The sequence below is a fragment of the Juglans regia genome, chromosome 3, assembly GCF_001411555.2.
Source record: "Juglans regia cultivar Chandler chromosome 3, Walnut 2.0, whole genome shotgun sequence".
NCBI lineage: Eukaryota > Viridiplantae > Streptophyta > Magnoliopsida > Fagales > Juglandaceae > Juglans > Juglans regia.
In genome coordinates, this window is record NC_049903.1 from 1,948,281 (window position 1) to 1,965,279 (window position 16,999).

The 16,999-nt window shown below is 38.0% G+C and overlaps 2 protein-coding genes across 2 annotated transcripts; one reads left to right on the plus strand and one right to left on the minus strand.

Annotated features, from left to right (window-relative positions):
- Positions 1-9,724: 9,724 nt before the first annotated feature.
- Positions 9,725-11,110, plus strand: LOC109003072 (agamous-like MADS-box protein AGL8 homolog). Its single transcript, XM_018981043.2, has one exon. The coding sequence runs from the start codon at positions 9,743-9,745 to the stop codon at positions 10,892-10,894; it is 1,152 nt and encodes a 383-aa protein (XP_018836588.2). The 5' UTR covers positions 9,725-9,742; the 3' UTR covers positions 10,895-11,110.
- Positions 11,111-14,044: 2,934 nt separating this feature from the next.
- Positions 14,045-16,628, minus strand: LOC109003077. The gene is made up of 3 exons (XM_018981048.2): positions 16,215-16,628; positions 14,766-14,870; positions 14,045-14,665 (listed from the first exon to the last, which is right to left on the minus strand). Exons 1-3 carry the CDS (start codon positions 16,506-16,508, stop codon positions 14,354-14,356), a joined length of 711 nt encoding a protein of 236 aa, XP_018836593.1. The 5' UTR covers positions 16,509-16,628; the 3' UTR covers positions 14,045-14,353.
- Between the last annotated feature and the right edge of the window lie 371 nt (positions 16,629-16,999).

A 16,999-nucleotide genomic window follows, 5' to 3' on the forward strand; every position in this document is an offset into this window, starting at 1 on the left:
ATCGTAGAAAAAATGAAACCATGATCACAGAAGCCTAGAGGTTACAAGGAGGAGGACCAATTCTGCAGAAATTCGATATTATTTTTTATTGACCATGCGGAGATACCGTTTAGAAATAATAAATTCCGTTATCTACTTATTATTGCATGCTCTGATGATTTCAGCTCATGAATCTTTGATAATGAAGTTGTACTAAGCAACCCTAATAAATAGTTGACCCCATAGATATTATATATCTTAAATCTGTAATAAGATAGATAAAAAATACTCACACTTTCAATGAAAAAAAATTATAAGTATATAGTGTAAGAATAAATAGTGGCTGATGATGAGAATAAATATATATATACATTCCTTAAATCAAGCCAATGCTAGCTACAGTACACACACACATATATATATATAACACAATTAACGTAAATTTCTATAGATGATCTATTGGATCATTAATTTTACGTACCTTAAGACTTACGTTTTACTTCTCTTTTATTTTTGGTGTAGGTGAAGCTTTGGATTTAACACAATTAATTCATGAGAGTATCCTTCATTAGGCTTACCATATTTGTTTGGCATATATAGTGAATTACTATATTTCATTAATTAATTGTCTTTTATTGCCATGCATGCCATTAATTAGTGAATATGCATGCATGCATAGTTTAATGTATCGATACTAGAAAATAATCTCGAGTACTACTCGTTATGACAACATATGTAAAGCAGGAGCTAATTAAAGCATGGCAAAAAACAAACATGTCATGTAAATTTAGCATACTTTTAACAAAAATCGAACTGCGCAGATACAAACTCCACCTAATTATATATCCAAAAACATGCTTGGTCCAATCAGGCGTCCTTAATGTGGTAATTACAAGCTGCTAGCTAGCTAGGTAGCGGGACCCTTTTATATACCTTTGCCTCCTGTACAAAGGACATGAGAAAGCTTCAAGACCGATTATATATAAAATAAAAAAAACTAGTACTGATTCTTTTGGCATATATATATATATATATATATATATATATATGTCTTTTCGCTTTCTTTTTTATCATCATCTTCTGTGGTTGTTTCTGTTTTTGTTATCCTTTCTTCCTTAACTGGTCTGTTAAATAGGGAAAAGATTCTTCCACTCCCATGGTGTGTGACGGGTGCCACATGTCGCTTTGGGACCCCCCCTTCTTCCAAGAGTGGTTGCTGTTGACAAGCACAAGAGCAAGAGCTAGAGCTAGCTATACATGAAGTGGAAGTTTTCCGTAAGGGCACGTAATTAGATCAGGAAGTGGGTCTCCTTTTTAGGTTGCAGCTGTTATGCAATACACGTCAGTTCATGGAGCCTACTTTTGCACTTCTTTAATGCTAGCAAACACCACAATTTTACGTGCTTTATTTGTTTGGATATGCTGATCAATATGGCTCTTTTTCTTTTCTTTCTTTTTTCTTGTCGTTTTAATTTTCTTCCATCCTTCCTAAACTAGCTTGCACCTGCATTTGAAACTTTTTTTTAATGCATGTCATGCATATTGCTGCTGACTATTTATGACTGTTCAATATATATATATATATATATATATATAATCAATAGATGATCTATGTGATCAATCTTAATTACAATTACATGAATGAGTTCAAAATTCAATTAATTATATGAAAGTTTCTTAATTTTTACAATGGCCGGGATTGGAATGAACAGCTTAGACAGAAAATTTTCTTGTGTTATATCTCGTTTTGATGCTCTTTATAATTAAGGCCTATTTATGATCAACATGAACTTAGACAGAAAAAATGAATTGTATTTAATATCAAAGTTAGGGTTGAAATGAATCCACATAATATTGTCAAACATAGTCATGAGTATGTATTAGATATTAGACGTAGCGCAAAAAGAGAAATTGTACCACAATTTCTTGTTAGTGCTTAATTCTGATCATCCTCTCACTTAAAGTAATCATCAATCCTTATAATCATATATAGGAGGAAATGGATTGATTGATCACCATGCCACTAAGTAATTATTAGATTAATGTTTCGATCTTGATTTTTTTTACCACCTGGTGGCGATTAGATCTAATTCTAGCTTGTACACGATGGTATATATATATATTGACGTAATTTTAAAATATCTCCGATAGATTCTTCTCCAACTTTTGGATTATTCAAAGAAATCTCTGATCTTGAATTATTCTGCGGCCAAAAGTTTGAGAATATATATTCTTTCTTAGTGATGATGTAAAGGACTAGCTAGGCCGGGACCAACAAGCTGCCAGCCATAGGTGGGTGAGGTCCTTGTTATTGTTATTGTTATTGTTTTGTTAACTATAATGGTTGGTAATTTTCCAGAATTAGACAGCAAAATAATCATTAATTAAGCAGGCTAGACAAGACTTTGACATCTCTCATTGGTGGACAACGTAATTAGCACTAAGTGATCACCACTTATAACATCAATCAATCACATGATAATTAAAGTACTTATCTGGATTCTGGAGTTCCTGTCTGCTGTGCTAGGCCTCTCATCCTTATTCTTGAGCTGCATTATGTGATGATGCCTGCAGGCAACCAAAAGAAAACGGGTCAAGGGGAAAAGACAAGTATAGGACTAAGATTGGATGGTCAAGGACGTACGTAGAAGCATGCATGCACTTAGAAGTGAGTATGCCTAAGCAATATCTTGAGCTACTTCATTTGAAGCTGGTCAATGATCCCTCTCTCCCTCTCTGTGTGTGTGTGTCTATATATATATATTAAGGAAGATATAACCAATATCGACTTGCTAACCAAGACCTAATGTCAAACATGATTCATGGACAGAAATTGTGCAAGCTAAAATCAAGGAAGCAAAACTGTAGCATTATAATCTGTAACTTTCCATACTTAGTTTCTCTTGTACTATAGATAATCAGATCACGTACAGAAATGATAGTGTGCAAAATCTAAAACCCAAAATCAGTGTTTATTTATTTACATGGTATCAGGAGAGCTAGCCTCTAACGAGCCTTCCCTTTTTGCCTCGGCAATGTCTTCTCCCTCTGGTTCTTCCATTCCAGTCACCACAATTGCTCACTCTTCCTCTGACACCCCCATTATCACCATTAACTTCGCTACCACTATAAATGAAAAACTCACACCCGCTACCTTTCCCCAATAGCGAGCACAATTCGAAGCAATGTTCATTGGTTATGATCTCATAAATTTTGACTGGTACTCTTTCATGCCTTGCCATTGACGACGCCAACTTTGTGTCCTCCAAAGCAGCAAATTCCCACTGGATTCGCCAAGACAAGTTGATCCTTCATGCCCTCTTGGCCTCCACATCCACCACAATTACCCCACTACTTACTTCCTCATGCAAGACGTCTTATGAGGCATGGAGCACCCTCACCCGTCTCTATGCAGGCAAATCTCGAACACGTGTGATACAATTAAAGAAGGATCTCATACTAAGCCAATGTGGCACCCGCTCCGTCACCGAGTTTCTTCAGGCAGTCAAAACCATCGCAGACAAATTGGCTCTCATCAACCACCCAGTCTCCGATGATGACTTGACCCTCTATATCCTCAACGGCTTGGGTCCTGAATTCTGTGACACTGCTGCCCCCATCCGTGCCTGAGAGTCCTCTCTGCGTTTTGAAGAACTTCATGACCTCCTCATCGGTCTTGAGAGCTATCTTCAATGTCTGGACCACTCCTCTACCCACTCTTTAATTGCAACCGCCAACTATAGTTAGCAAAAAGGAGCCGCACCTGGGTCTGATGTATTTGGAAATAGCCACACGACTTCAACCTGAGGTTGCGAGACCTATAAATGCTGGAACTCAGAGGCCTTTAATTCTGGCTCCCTCAAATTCAAGCCTAAGTGTCAACTTTGTGACCAACAGGGCCATAAAACAAAAAAATGCCCAAAGCACGCTCCAAATGAACCCAGTGCAAATTGTGCCTCTTCCTCAAAATGCAGCAATAAAATGTGGCTTGTTGATTATGTTGCATTGCACAATATGACCACTAATCTCTCCAATCTTTCCATCCACTCCAAATATGATGGCACTAATGAAGTGGTAATTGGTGATAGTTTAGGTTTGTTTGTCTCCCACATTGGTTCCTTAACCTTTGTCTCGCCTAACCGTGTCTTTCACTTACGTGATACTCTTTGTGTTCCCAGTATTAAAAAAAAAATTAGTCTCTATTCATCACTTTACCAAACAAAATATGTTTACTTAGAGTTTCACCTGTCTTATTTTTTTGTGAAGGATCAGATTACGGGGGCGACACTACTCAAAAGCGCATGTGAGGATGGTGTGTACCCTTTTCCGGAGAACCTGGCTACGGTGTCCAAACCTATAGTTGCTTATGTGCATGAAGGCACAACGGCAGACGGCTGGCACAAATGGTTAGGACATCCCTCTTCCAAAATTGTTCAGCACCTTGTTCGTGTTTTTTCATTACCTATTAATAAAAAGCACAACTTCCTCCCTATGTACCTCATGTTCGCAAAATAAAGCCCATTAACAATTTTTTCAATCTCATGGATTAAATAGTACAGCACCACTGGAACTTATATATATATATATATATATATATATGTTTGGAGTCTCTTTCACGATGTTAGTCATGATGGTTCAAAATACTACCTCATTTTTATTGATCATTACACCAAATATCTCTGGCTATATCATATGCACCATAAATCAAGTGTTCAGACTATTTTTCCTCAATTTAAACATCTTGTGAAAAATCGCTTCAATACAAAAATCAAGAGCCTATATTTTGATAATGGAGGCGCATACATTGCTCTTAAATCATATTTATCTCTTCACAACATTAGTCACTATATTACCGCCCCTACACCCCACAACAAAATGGCATGTCCGAAAGACAGCATCATCATCTTGTTGAAACCGGTCTCACACTTTTTACTGATGCCCACATGCCTCTATCATTGGTCCTATGCTTTTCAAAACTGTCGTATATCTCATAAATCGGATGCCCACTCCGACGTTGAACAATAAATCTCCATTTGAGATGCTCTTTGGTTAGACCCCAAAGTATCTGAAACTTAAGCAATTTGGGTGCCTTTGTACCCTTTAACCCAACCCTATAATCATCACAAGCTCTAGCCCAAATCCAAGCCTTGTGTTTTTGTAGGCTACTCTCTCACACAAAATGCATATCTTTGTCTTGAGCCCTTTACCAGTCGACTCTACACCTCTCGCCACGTTCTGTTTGATGAAACAAAATTTACTCTAACACAACCGAACCCCAACAACTCAGAGATGTCGCCTCTATTGCTCCCTCACCCTAACATACCACCTGCCGCGCTGGTCCCACCATCACCAATTCAATCAGCACCGTTGCCAAAACCCGATACTCCAGCTGTGGGTACCGTCAGCCTCACTTCGCCTCTGGTGGAGTCACCTACGACGCCGATCTCCCCTCTGGTAAGTAACTCATTTGCCCTTTCTTTAATTCCTTCAGTACCCCATAATTTTCCTGCTCCAGTCAGCACTGAGTTTAACCATTTCTAGCCAGCCGTTATTTGCACACCACCATGGTCACCCATTTCATGAACAACATCTATAAACCTCAACAGTTGTTCCTAGTCACCAAACATCCCATACCCCCTTCTTTGAAACCAACTAGTGTCAGTCAGGCAATCTCTGATCTTCATTGGCGTGAAGCCATGTCTATTGAGCTCACTACTCTTATGAATCATGACACATGGAAATTGGTTTCCCCTCCAAAGCGGTGTAATATTATTGGATGCAAATGGATTTTTGGGATGAAGAGGCTTGCTGATGGTTTCATTGACAGGTTCAAAGCACGACTTGTTGCAAAAGGCTTCAATCAACGACCTGGTCTTGATTATACTAAGGCTTTTAGTCCTGTGGTTAAACCAGCTATAATTCATATTGTGTTGTCTCTTGTTGTGATGCAGGGTTGGTCCTTAAGACAGATGGATGTAAATAACACATTCCTTCATAGACACCTTACGAAAGTTGTTTACATGACACAACCCCCAGGCTTTCGGGATCCAGTAAAACCTGACCATGTATGTTGTCTTCACAAAGCCATCTATGGTCTCCAACAAGCACCTCATGCTTGGTACACAGCTCTCAAACAAGCCCTGCAGGAATTTGGTTTTATCAATACCAAATCTTCATCTCTGTTTGTGTACAATACAGGTTCAACACTTGCATATTTTCTAATATATGTGAATGATTTGATTATTACAGGCAATGACACTACATTTGTGGCAAACATCATTCAGCAACTTGGCCATAAATTTTCTCTCAAGGATTTGGGGTCATTGCATTTTTTTCCTTGGTATTGAGGTCGTCCCTACAAGCAATGGGTTGTTTTTGACTTAGAGTAAGTACATCCGTGATCTACTGGCTCGAACTAGTATGGATGGTGCCAAGGATGTGACCACCCTATTGTCCACCTCTGTTCCATTGAAATTGGGTGATGGATCCTCTTCCATGGATTCTATAGAATATCATCGGGTTATTGGTGCATTGCAATATATTTCATTAACTCGGCCTAACATCATTTTTGCAGTAAATAAGCTATCACAATTCATGCATTGTCCAATAGCAACCCACTAGACCGCCACCAAGCATCTGTTGTGCTACCTGAAGAATACCACTTTTCATGGCATCACAATACAAAGAACCATCAGCCCATCCCTTACGTGTTATTCTGATGCTGATTGGGCAGGAAACTTGGATGATCACAACTTCACATTTGCGTATCTTCTTATGCTTGGCACCAACCCTATCTCGTGGAGCTCCAAAAAGCAATGAGCCATTGCAAGGTCATCCACCAAAGCCGAATATAGGGCCCTTGCTACTGCCGCTTCTTATAGTCTATGTGGATTTTATCCCTCTTTAGTGAATTGAAGTTCTCACTTTCAAGACCGCCCCTACTTTTGTGTGATAATCATGGTGCCACTCATCTAAGCTTTAATCATGTGCAACACTCGTGAATGAAGCACATCCAAATCGATCTCCACTTTGTTTGTGACTTGGTTCACGAAGGCACTCTCGATGTCCGTCATGTTCATACCAATGATTAGCTTGCGGATCTTCTCACCAAACCGCTTTCTCGTCATCGTAATGATTATCTACGGGACAAGACAAGATTGGCCTCGCTGATGGCAACCCATTCTTGCGGGGGCGTATTAAGGAAGATATCACCAAGATCGACTTGCCAACCAAGACCTAACGTCAAGCATGATTCATGGATAGAAATTGTGCAAGCTAAAATCAAGTAAACAAAACTGTAGCATTATAATCTGTAACTTTCCATACTCAGTTTCTCTTGTACTGTATATAATCAGATCACGTACAGAAATGAAAGTGTGCAAAATTTAGAAACCAAAATCAGTGCTTATTCCTTTACAATATATACATCCCGCAAGTGGAGGGCTACAATATTTTTATTCTTATTATATATATGCTGGTTTCTGTTACCAAACTTTTACTTTCCTTTCTTGGTTTTGCTTTTCTTGTTTTGGAAATGACAATAAAGGATGTTTGATGTGAATTTGAGAATGAACACACCAAAATAGAAAGCGATGTGGTGGCCCTTGGTGACTTTTTGGACTGGAAAATTGGAGCCGAAAATCATGACAGCTTTGAGAGGTAATGGATTTTCTTTTTCTTTTTTCTTTTATTTTTGTGTTTTAAAAATTTGATTCGAGAGTGGGGGATTGGAAAAGGAAAGCAGCTGCTTCTACTTTTACCACTTGATCATTTGATGAAGGAGAAAGCCATCAATTATTTATGATCAGTGGCGGATTAGGTACAAATTATGAGGTATATACACTGACTGATGATAACGAAGAACCATTACATGGCTGGAAATGGTCCTTTCAAAGTCCATCTCTGTCCTAAATGGGCCACGCCACCCTATTCGGGCCGTGACTTGGGTCCATCATAGAACCTCTGTGAAGACCCCAAAAAAGAGAGGCAACTGGTTCAAGTAAAGCATGTGGAAGAATAGCTAGCTTGTTAGATGCGTGTAGATGGCATGGATTCCTTAATCTAAGTAAAAGTTGGCAAAAAATACTTGCAAACCAAATCATCCAGCAATGGAAAAGATAAATCTCCTTCCAAGGTTATATTGATATATCAAATAGGGAAGAAGAGTGCAAGTCTCCTCGATAAGGTGGTGATTAATGGTAGTATAAGGTGGTGACAATCATTGTTATCAAATCTCTATTGGTATTGTTTCCATCTGAATCGACCAAAATAGCAGAGGAAGTTCATAAAAAAACTTTAGAGTTGCCTGCAAAAAAGGTAAGTTGAATATGTTTCTTTTTCTTTTTCCTATTCTGTTTTGGATGAAGATGAGCATTTTCTTTCAGAAAGAGAGATGGAAAAAGGAATAGTACATATATCTATTCCTTTTCTTGTTCTTGACCATAAAACACTAGTCTCACACAATCTGTTGATTTATATCAAAGCACTGTCTTTGTCTGTGACTGGTTGATTTCCTATATGCTTCTTGCTAGACCTAGCTGATATTCTTATTTCAATCCCTTCTTGTTTAATCTCTTCTTTTCAATCCCCTCTTAATATAAGAATAGAAAACAGCATACAATTCTTAAAACGAAGTGTTCCCTGAAATATTGTTCCTTGGCATGAATGTACACCATCAGTATCCACACAATGGGTCTGACTTTTATATTTATTGAAAATTTAAATTCATTTTTTCACTTCAATACTTTGGGAAACAAATGTCCAAACTCTGTCACAGCTTTTTGGTAAACTAAACCAGTTGATGAAGGCGGTTAACAGTTATAAGAAACCTTTAAAAGAAAGTAGTAGAAATGTAATTGATCCTAAAGAAAGTACATCAAACTTTTGACAAATTTCATTAACACTCTTGATTTCTATTAAAGTATGTTACATTAATGCAAGCAAACTTAAGATACAGAAATTTCTATATAACTTCATAGAAATTTGACCACTTAGCAACACACAAGATTACTTTGGATACTTTCTGTTTAAATACATTCAAAGCTCTCACTACAGAAATCCAAGTGAATTGATCACTTCTGAAAAAAACAAAATTCAATTAAGTATGTACACTTGTATTGAATCATAATAAATATGTTCTTATCTATCGGGAAAATAGAGCGCGTGGCTGCAACGCACCATAAGATCTAGGCTCTAGTCCGTGTGAGATCGATCGATCGTTATACTCTTCAATCATGACCAATGATTGAATTGGACAGTTTATAATACTTTTCACATCTAATCTTGAACCGTTTCAGTCCATCAGATGCTCCTTCAGTTGTGGGCAGTGTTGATGATCAAGAATGGTTTTCTGTCCTATTCTGTCTCATTCACTTGCTAATATCTCTCCTCTATGAATGAAGGTTCTGTGTGACTTCATACAAATTCAAACCATTAAAAAGAACCAAGGCCTGGAAATTGTCCAGCTAAACTTTCAACACCTAGCATTAAATAATAATGAATTTTCCTATCTCAGCCAGCAATATAATTAAACTCTCTCACTAATACTCCATAATATCATAATCTTCTGTATAGATTTTTTAACCTGTACGTATAGAAGTTTTAATGGTCAAAACGGCCTTGAACAAGCCCATTTTCTTATTTTTCCAATTCTACCCTAAAATATTAAGGGTCCAGTCTTACCCCTGCTCCCTATATAAATCCCTTGGTTGGTAGAGTTGAGTAGAGTCATAGAGCAAGAGTTAGAGCCACCAAAGCACTAACCATGACAAGGAAGAAGGTCAAGCTTATGTGGATTGTCAATGACAGTGCTAGGAAAGCCAGTTTCAAAAAAAGGAGGGGAGGACTACTGAAAAAAGTGAGTGAGCTGACCACCCTATGCGGTGTGAGTGCGTTTGTCATCGTCTATGGTCCAGACGATCAAGAGGGAGCGGTGTGGCCGTCCCAGCAGGCAGTGCAACAACTGCTGGCAAAGTTCCAGAGCGTGCCGGACATCGAGCGGTGCAAGAAAATGATGAACCAAGAGACATATCTCCGGGAGAGAACAACCAAAGTGCAAGACCAACTGAGGAAGCAACAGAGGAAGAACAAGGAGGTGGAGGTGGGCCATCTTATCCGCCAAATCCAACAGGGTAGGAAAGTGGAGGAGCTTGAGATGAACGAAATGGCTGGTTTGGCTTGGATGCTGGAGGAGAAGATGAAGGAGTGCCGGAAAAGGCAGGAATGCTTTGAGCAGGTTCCTCATGACCCGGGCTCTTTTGCTTCACCAAAGAGTGCAGCGCTTGTGGACGAGACGGGCGGAATGGGAGGTGGTACTACTGCTGCACAGGCGAAATTTCCCACTGAGTCTTTCATGTGGGATCAGTGGTTCATAGACATGATGAGGCAAAATGAGAACGCTGCTGGTAGCAGCAGTGTTAAGACTGATATAGGGCTCTCACCACATGCATATGTGGGTGGTCCTAGCGGTGCAAGTGATGTGGGGCTGCCCTATGGGAACTTGGGGGGAAGTAGCGGTGGGATTGAGATGGGGCTGCCTCTTGGAAATTATAGTGGTAGCAGTCGAGGAAGTGAGATGGGAGGCCTGCCCTATGGGAGTTTTGGAATCAACAGTGGTGCGAGTAACATCGGGCAGCCTCACGGGAGTTTTGGAGGCATTGGTGGTGGTGGTGTCGGAGGTGATATCTGGCTGGGGCAGCCTTATGATCAATATCGTGGGAATATGAGAGGCGGTAGTACTGCTGCTGCAAGCGCTCTGGGGCTTGGCATGCCTCTTGGCAATCCTGGCAGCAGCAGTGCCGCTGGAGTCGACGCGGGGCTGAATCCTGGGGCGTTGTTTGGAGGCAGCAGTGCGGGAAGCAATGCTGGGCTTCCATACGATGTCACCAAGCCATGGCCTAACATTTTCTACCATTAGAACTGGAGTGCATTTTCTCTATCTAGTGTTGCTGTTTGCTACAAAGAGTCAATAATTGGTCCTGTACCTTTTATGGGATCATTTCTGTTTTATGTTGTCCTGTGATTTCTCTATTCAGTGATGTTATGTTTCCGTCTGTTTAATTTAAATAATGGTGATGCATGTAAGTGTTGCAGAAAAGCCACAAGAATTAAGCAAAGAAATGCATCTTTTTACATGCCAAATGAGGTGAAAAGGGTAGTTAAGTACATGTCGTATGAAATTGAATCTTCCTTCGTTCTTTTTACATGCCATTGCTGCACTGCATACATATTAACCACACAACTGTTGTGATCCTAATGGCCGCCAAATGTCCACTTCAGAGGGAAAACGTATGTATTGAGAATTGAACATGCGGTGAAGAAAGTCCAGACTAGCAACCGATATTGTATGTTCAACGTGAAGTAGTGGAGCACATTAGAGCAAATGAACGTTAACAAGTCATTAAATGTGAGTAATTTGTACAAATTAGCATCTTTATTATTTATTATTATAGTTTTCTGCCACCTCCATCTAATCAATTGGGTGCCCCAAGGGAATATATATAACAACACCAACCTTGAAGAAACTTCATATAGTTATTAATTTTTTGGTTTCTCGTACATTTAATTATATTGTTGTCGCCATTGGTGTTCTAATGGCCATTGTAAAAGTAAGCTGTCTAGGAGGCAGTGGCCAGTGGCCACCACACTGCAACATATTGCGAAGCACTATCTGCAGGCAGCAGTTTTACAGTGCAGATTTCGAGTATGCAAAGAGGTCAAGAGTAGTAATAATATAGATCAGATTAAATTCCAGGGTGAGAAAAAAGAAGGTTGCAATATACATCTTCTAGTTCCTTGCACAATTTCATGTTTGTTGCTTCAGCAGACAATTTCCCAGTGATTATTTTCCTGCTTATATGTCTGAAATGGATTCCGGTCATCGTAAAAGTTTTCTTGATGTGGGGTTCTGTCGGATCATTTGATGGAGTTGTTTATGAAAGTTGTACAGAATGCCAACTATATATTATTGACACGTTTGACATTAATGTTACATCGGCATCCACCATATTTTTATAAAGACGAGAGTTGCCGAACTTGTAAACATCGGATAGACATTCCCTAGAATTTTTTAGCATATTCTGAAGTCTAAAGCGGAAAAGAGTTAGACAAATAAAGTGGAGGACAGTGCTATTGGGAATTTGGGACGGGTACGTTTGGGTAGGGAGAAGTATTGAGAAGTGTTGAGAATGTTTGTGAATAGTAGTGAAAAAGTAATGAAAAAGTAATAATAAAATATTGAATAGTAGTAAAAAATAGGTAAAAAGTAATGAATAGTAGAAAAATAGGTAAAAAGTAATAATAAATTAAAGAATAGTAATGAGAGTACCTCAACTTGCCAAACACACCCTGAAAATGTACCGATGAGTGCAAATGTATTTTTTTATTTTTATTTTTTTTAATTATTTTTATACAGCTTTAAATATTTTAAAAAAATAAAAAATATATATCAATTCACTAATATTTATTTTCTTAATCATTAAATAAAAAAAATTTAAAAATTAAAAATTTAATCGATTACTTTTATCAGTTTAATTAGCATTTTTTTAAAATAGATCTCATAGCATTTATTGAGTATTTAATATTGCCAGAATAATTTGTTCAAGCAGCTAGTAATGTTGTGGGGCCCACTTTTGTGTTTATCTTTCTCACTAAATCCAGGATCTAAACCCGAGAACATGATTGGTGATACCGGGTTGAAATTTTCATGAGATTAGGGCTTGTTTGAAACGTAAGAAGAGATAAAAATTTTATGAATAGTAATAAGATAACTTATGAATAATAGTGAGATAGTTTGAGTTGATTATTTTTTTTATTTTGAAAAATGAGAGAAAAAGTTGAATAAAAAATAATATAAAGTTAAAATATTGTTAGAATATAATTTTATAATATTATTTTTGTTTGAGCTTTTTTCTTTCATACATTATTGTTTTGGGCTTCTTCTATTGTATTGAATGGAACAAGTTTTAATGACTTTTACACTACTTTCCATAGTACATAGTTTTTGTAATTAAGCACTTATATACTTCTTGTGGACTCGAACTTTGCCTATTTATATGGATTAATAAATTCTCTTTTACCTATCAAAAAAAATTTGTTTGGAGATTTGAAAATTTTGATTTTTTTTTTTTTTAAGTTTGAAAAAGTTGTAATGATTAATTTGAAAATTTTGTATTTAAATTATGTTTAGAACGAATATGAGATGAGATTGAGAGTTTTGGGAATCCGGATGAGATTATTTCCAAACAAGCCTAGAAACCCGTTGAATGTGTCATGAATAACATTTATCGACCACTAGGTCCAAGGCGAGTATACTTTAGAACCAAGGGAACCAGTCTGTACAGAAAGGAGTTGGGAGTGATGCTCTTCTCCAAATCTAAAGCACGCTTACCTGAAGAGAAACACGTTCAAATGTTTCGGGAGTGTGGAAATGGGTGAAAGCTGTGAGGATCAGGAAGTGGGTGTTAACAAGCTTGAGAGTTCATGCCCCTGTTTCTGTTGTTTGGTAGTGGAGAATGGGGTATAAAACTGGAATCTCATGAGAAATTTGGTAGTCGTGTCTTTCATGACACTGTATAAACTATAAAGAGTTTCAAAGTAAAATTTTTATTTCTACATGCTTTTGAGTTTTGAATAGAAGATTATGGGCACTTTCACAGGCAATTGTTCATCATAGTCTTCTAATTTCACATAGAGCATATACAATAAAACAATAAACTATATATAATTACAAAATATATGTGAAAGTTATGTGATGATACCAGAAATTAAAATTTACCAATCTGCAACCAAACAACTTAACACATTTGTACTCCCAAAAATGCTAATTACCAGTAATAAAAATTCATACTCATACTGTGTTCTGACTCGGTGTTGGTATTTTAGGTAGGCACTTTGTGACATTTAATCCTCCTCTCTGAAATGCTAACTACCAATTCAATTTTGAGATATAAAGATCCTTGCCCCACAGCTAAGCATTTGACTGAAATTATTTTTCTTACACAAACCTCTGATCAAAAAATGAAACTGCAGATGTTTTTGGACTAGATAATCACCAGTTCACAACGTTAACTACCAAGATGGGGATAAAATTATGGAATTGAAGAGTGTTCAGTCTGCGAAGTCTGTTAAATCCTAGACAAGTAGAATAGAAATTTACAAAAAGAGGTTTTAAGCATATAAATTTACACAATTGGAAGGGAAAGAGTACATATATATACAGTCCATAACTCTGAAGATCCTTTGTCAAGGGAAGAGAGAGGGGGGGGGGGGGGGAGAGGATCCTCACCGTAAAAGAAGTTCCAACATTCATCTATATATCCAACGCTAAAATGAATATATAGCACCAGGAAAAACCTTAAAACCAGCCAAAGTGCAGTTAGAAGATCTTGTCATACTGGCTAGTGAGAGAATCCTTGAGATTTGAATAAAGGCCATAAAGCGAGTACTGACGAAGGTTTTCCACTTCATACCATGAGTTGAGAGCTGAAAGGTGCTTATCTGTACCGGAGAATGCCAATTGTATCCCAAGACTGCAGTCTACAGTGCCTCCATGGATCTTGCAACTGGATGTTTTGATTGCGCAATCCTGGTTGTTGAGGCAGACAAAGTTAGAGTTTCCAGAACATTTGGCGCAACCATCCCGTTTCCAATACAAGTTTTGCAGCCTGCCCTTCTGAAACTCAAGCACCTGCATTACAAAATGTAATTTGTTTCTATTTTTTTCCACGATGATTATTAAAGAAAAAACAGATCATGAATAGTGAATGAAAGATGGATCTTTGACTTACAAGAGTAAAACTAGTTACGGTGTATGAACTATTTGCAACAAAAGCAGGAGTAGACCTTGCAGCATACTTCCGACCCGCAAATGCAACCATATACCCATAAGAGTCCTGCTAAGTGGTAAAGGAGAAAGAAACATTACAAGTGACATAATGATATTCCATAGATACATCTGAACTAATTAAAAACATATAACAAGATTGATTGATCGACACAATCAAATTAGTCAATCGAGGAGGAGGGTGAAAAACGTCTGTTCCATTTGAGTAATTAAGCCCAAAAGCCTTCTTTGGTCGACACTACAGCAAGCAATTAATCCCACCCAAGCACTCCATTTTCTCATCAATACTGGCAATGCCATAGAGAGACTGCTTTAGGTGGGAAGCAAGACGAAAAATTAATGGCAGATAAGCGCATGCAAGTGATATATAGACCGTTCATTGTTGCGTTTGTGGAGCCTGATTTTTTTGGTGTGTCGACTCGATTTGATGATCCGACCTGATAGGAATGTGTTGGTTTTTTTTGGTGGTTTTCAAGGAGGCTTGGGCCGATACCTCGTGGGGGTCCGGGAGCAACGCCCACGGAGAAAATTGTTGGCACTATTTACGATATGAAAAAGAGCCAGCAGAAAGTTCACTCAACACTCACTTGAGCGAGCATCGAACAAAGATCTTACTCAAAGCGAGCTCGAGCGAATAGTGCAGAAAAGTGAAAATTAGGATTTCCACCATATGACACTATAAATATGTATTTAATGAATAGTTTAGTAAATCATGAGTGTTCTGAACAGTAAAATTTCGCTCCAAAGTCTATTTTGTGATTCTTCAGTATAATAAAATCCTCTACAACATGGACGTAAGCACATTGCCGAACCACATTAATTTTGCGTCATGTGATTGATTTGCTTGTGTTTGCTTTCGTTTGTTTGTCATCCTAACTTTGTTTTCACATCCATCCCAATACCACCACCCCTCCCTCCACCCAAAAAAAAAAAACCCAAAAAAGGCCTATACATAAGAGTTTGCTCTTGAAGGTTGAAACCGAAAACAAAATGTCTCAGACAACACCAGAGTCGCCAATTAGGAAGTAATAAAAATAACTTTTGACGCTTGTCAAGAAAATAAAATTAAAGAGCGATTATAAAGCTCAAGCCAATGATGCTTGGAGAAAGAACTAACATAGAATGTATATTGTTAAAAAAAAAAAATACTCGCTATAATAGCATGACTTGTACCAAAAGTTCCGAGTAAAGCAGGAAAACAGTAAGTTTTGGCACGAAATTAAGGCCATGGAATAAAATCAAAGTCCTCGAGTACAGACGAATTAATTAAAAAAAAATTTTCAAATGTACCAAATCGTTTCGAAATTGAATTTTCAATTGCTCGGAACACCACGGCACACAGCAACAAAGCAATCAATTTCAAGTAATCGTTGAGAGAGAGAGAGAAGCTAACCGGAGTGAAGGAGGAAGAGTTGACGGTGAGGAGGGAGATCTCGTCGACCTTGGGCCTGAAGAGTGCGATCTGAGAGTTGGAGGAGAGGCCGAGCCTGCTGTCACAGGGGGACAGCTGGAGGGTGTTGTTGTAGAAGAACGAGTTCCTCGCCGCGAACGCGATCGCGAAAGTAAACCCGTCAGACCTTGCCACCGTCGTGTCCAAGCACGGTGAGTACACCCGGTTGTTGTCGCTCGCGCCAACAGATAACGCCAAGAGCGCCACCGCCATCATGGTAATCTTCGTAAACGACATCGTCGCAATGGCCGATTTGGAGTGTTCTCAGGTGTTTGATTCTTTGGACTTGGAAGAGAGTCAGTCAGCGAAGTTAAAAAGTACAATACGATGCCCAACGCTATTGTATTCGAGGTACGTTTCTAGTGCTTCGTCATTATAGAGTTGGCAACTAGTACTGGAACTTTGTACCGTCGGATTTATGTGAACTTTCGTGTTGAGATCGTGTCTTATCTCTACATATCGTAACGACTCGAGACTACCGTTATAAAAAAAAATATGAAAAGGCGGTCTTTTTTGCCGATTAGGCCTTGTTTGTTTTTTAAAAATATCTCATCTTATCTCATCTCATTTCATTTTATCATTATAATTTTTTTAAATTCTCACACAAAATAAAATAAACAATTCAACTTTTTCAAATCTTAAAATAATAATAATATTAAAAAATATATTCTAACAATATTTTATTCTACTTTTTAACTTTAATCTTAATTCATCTCATCTCATCTCAT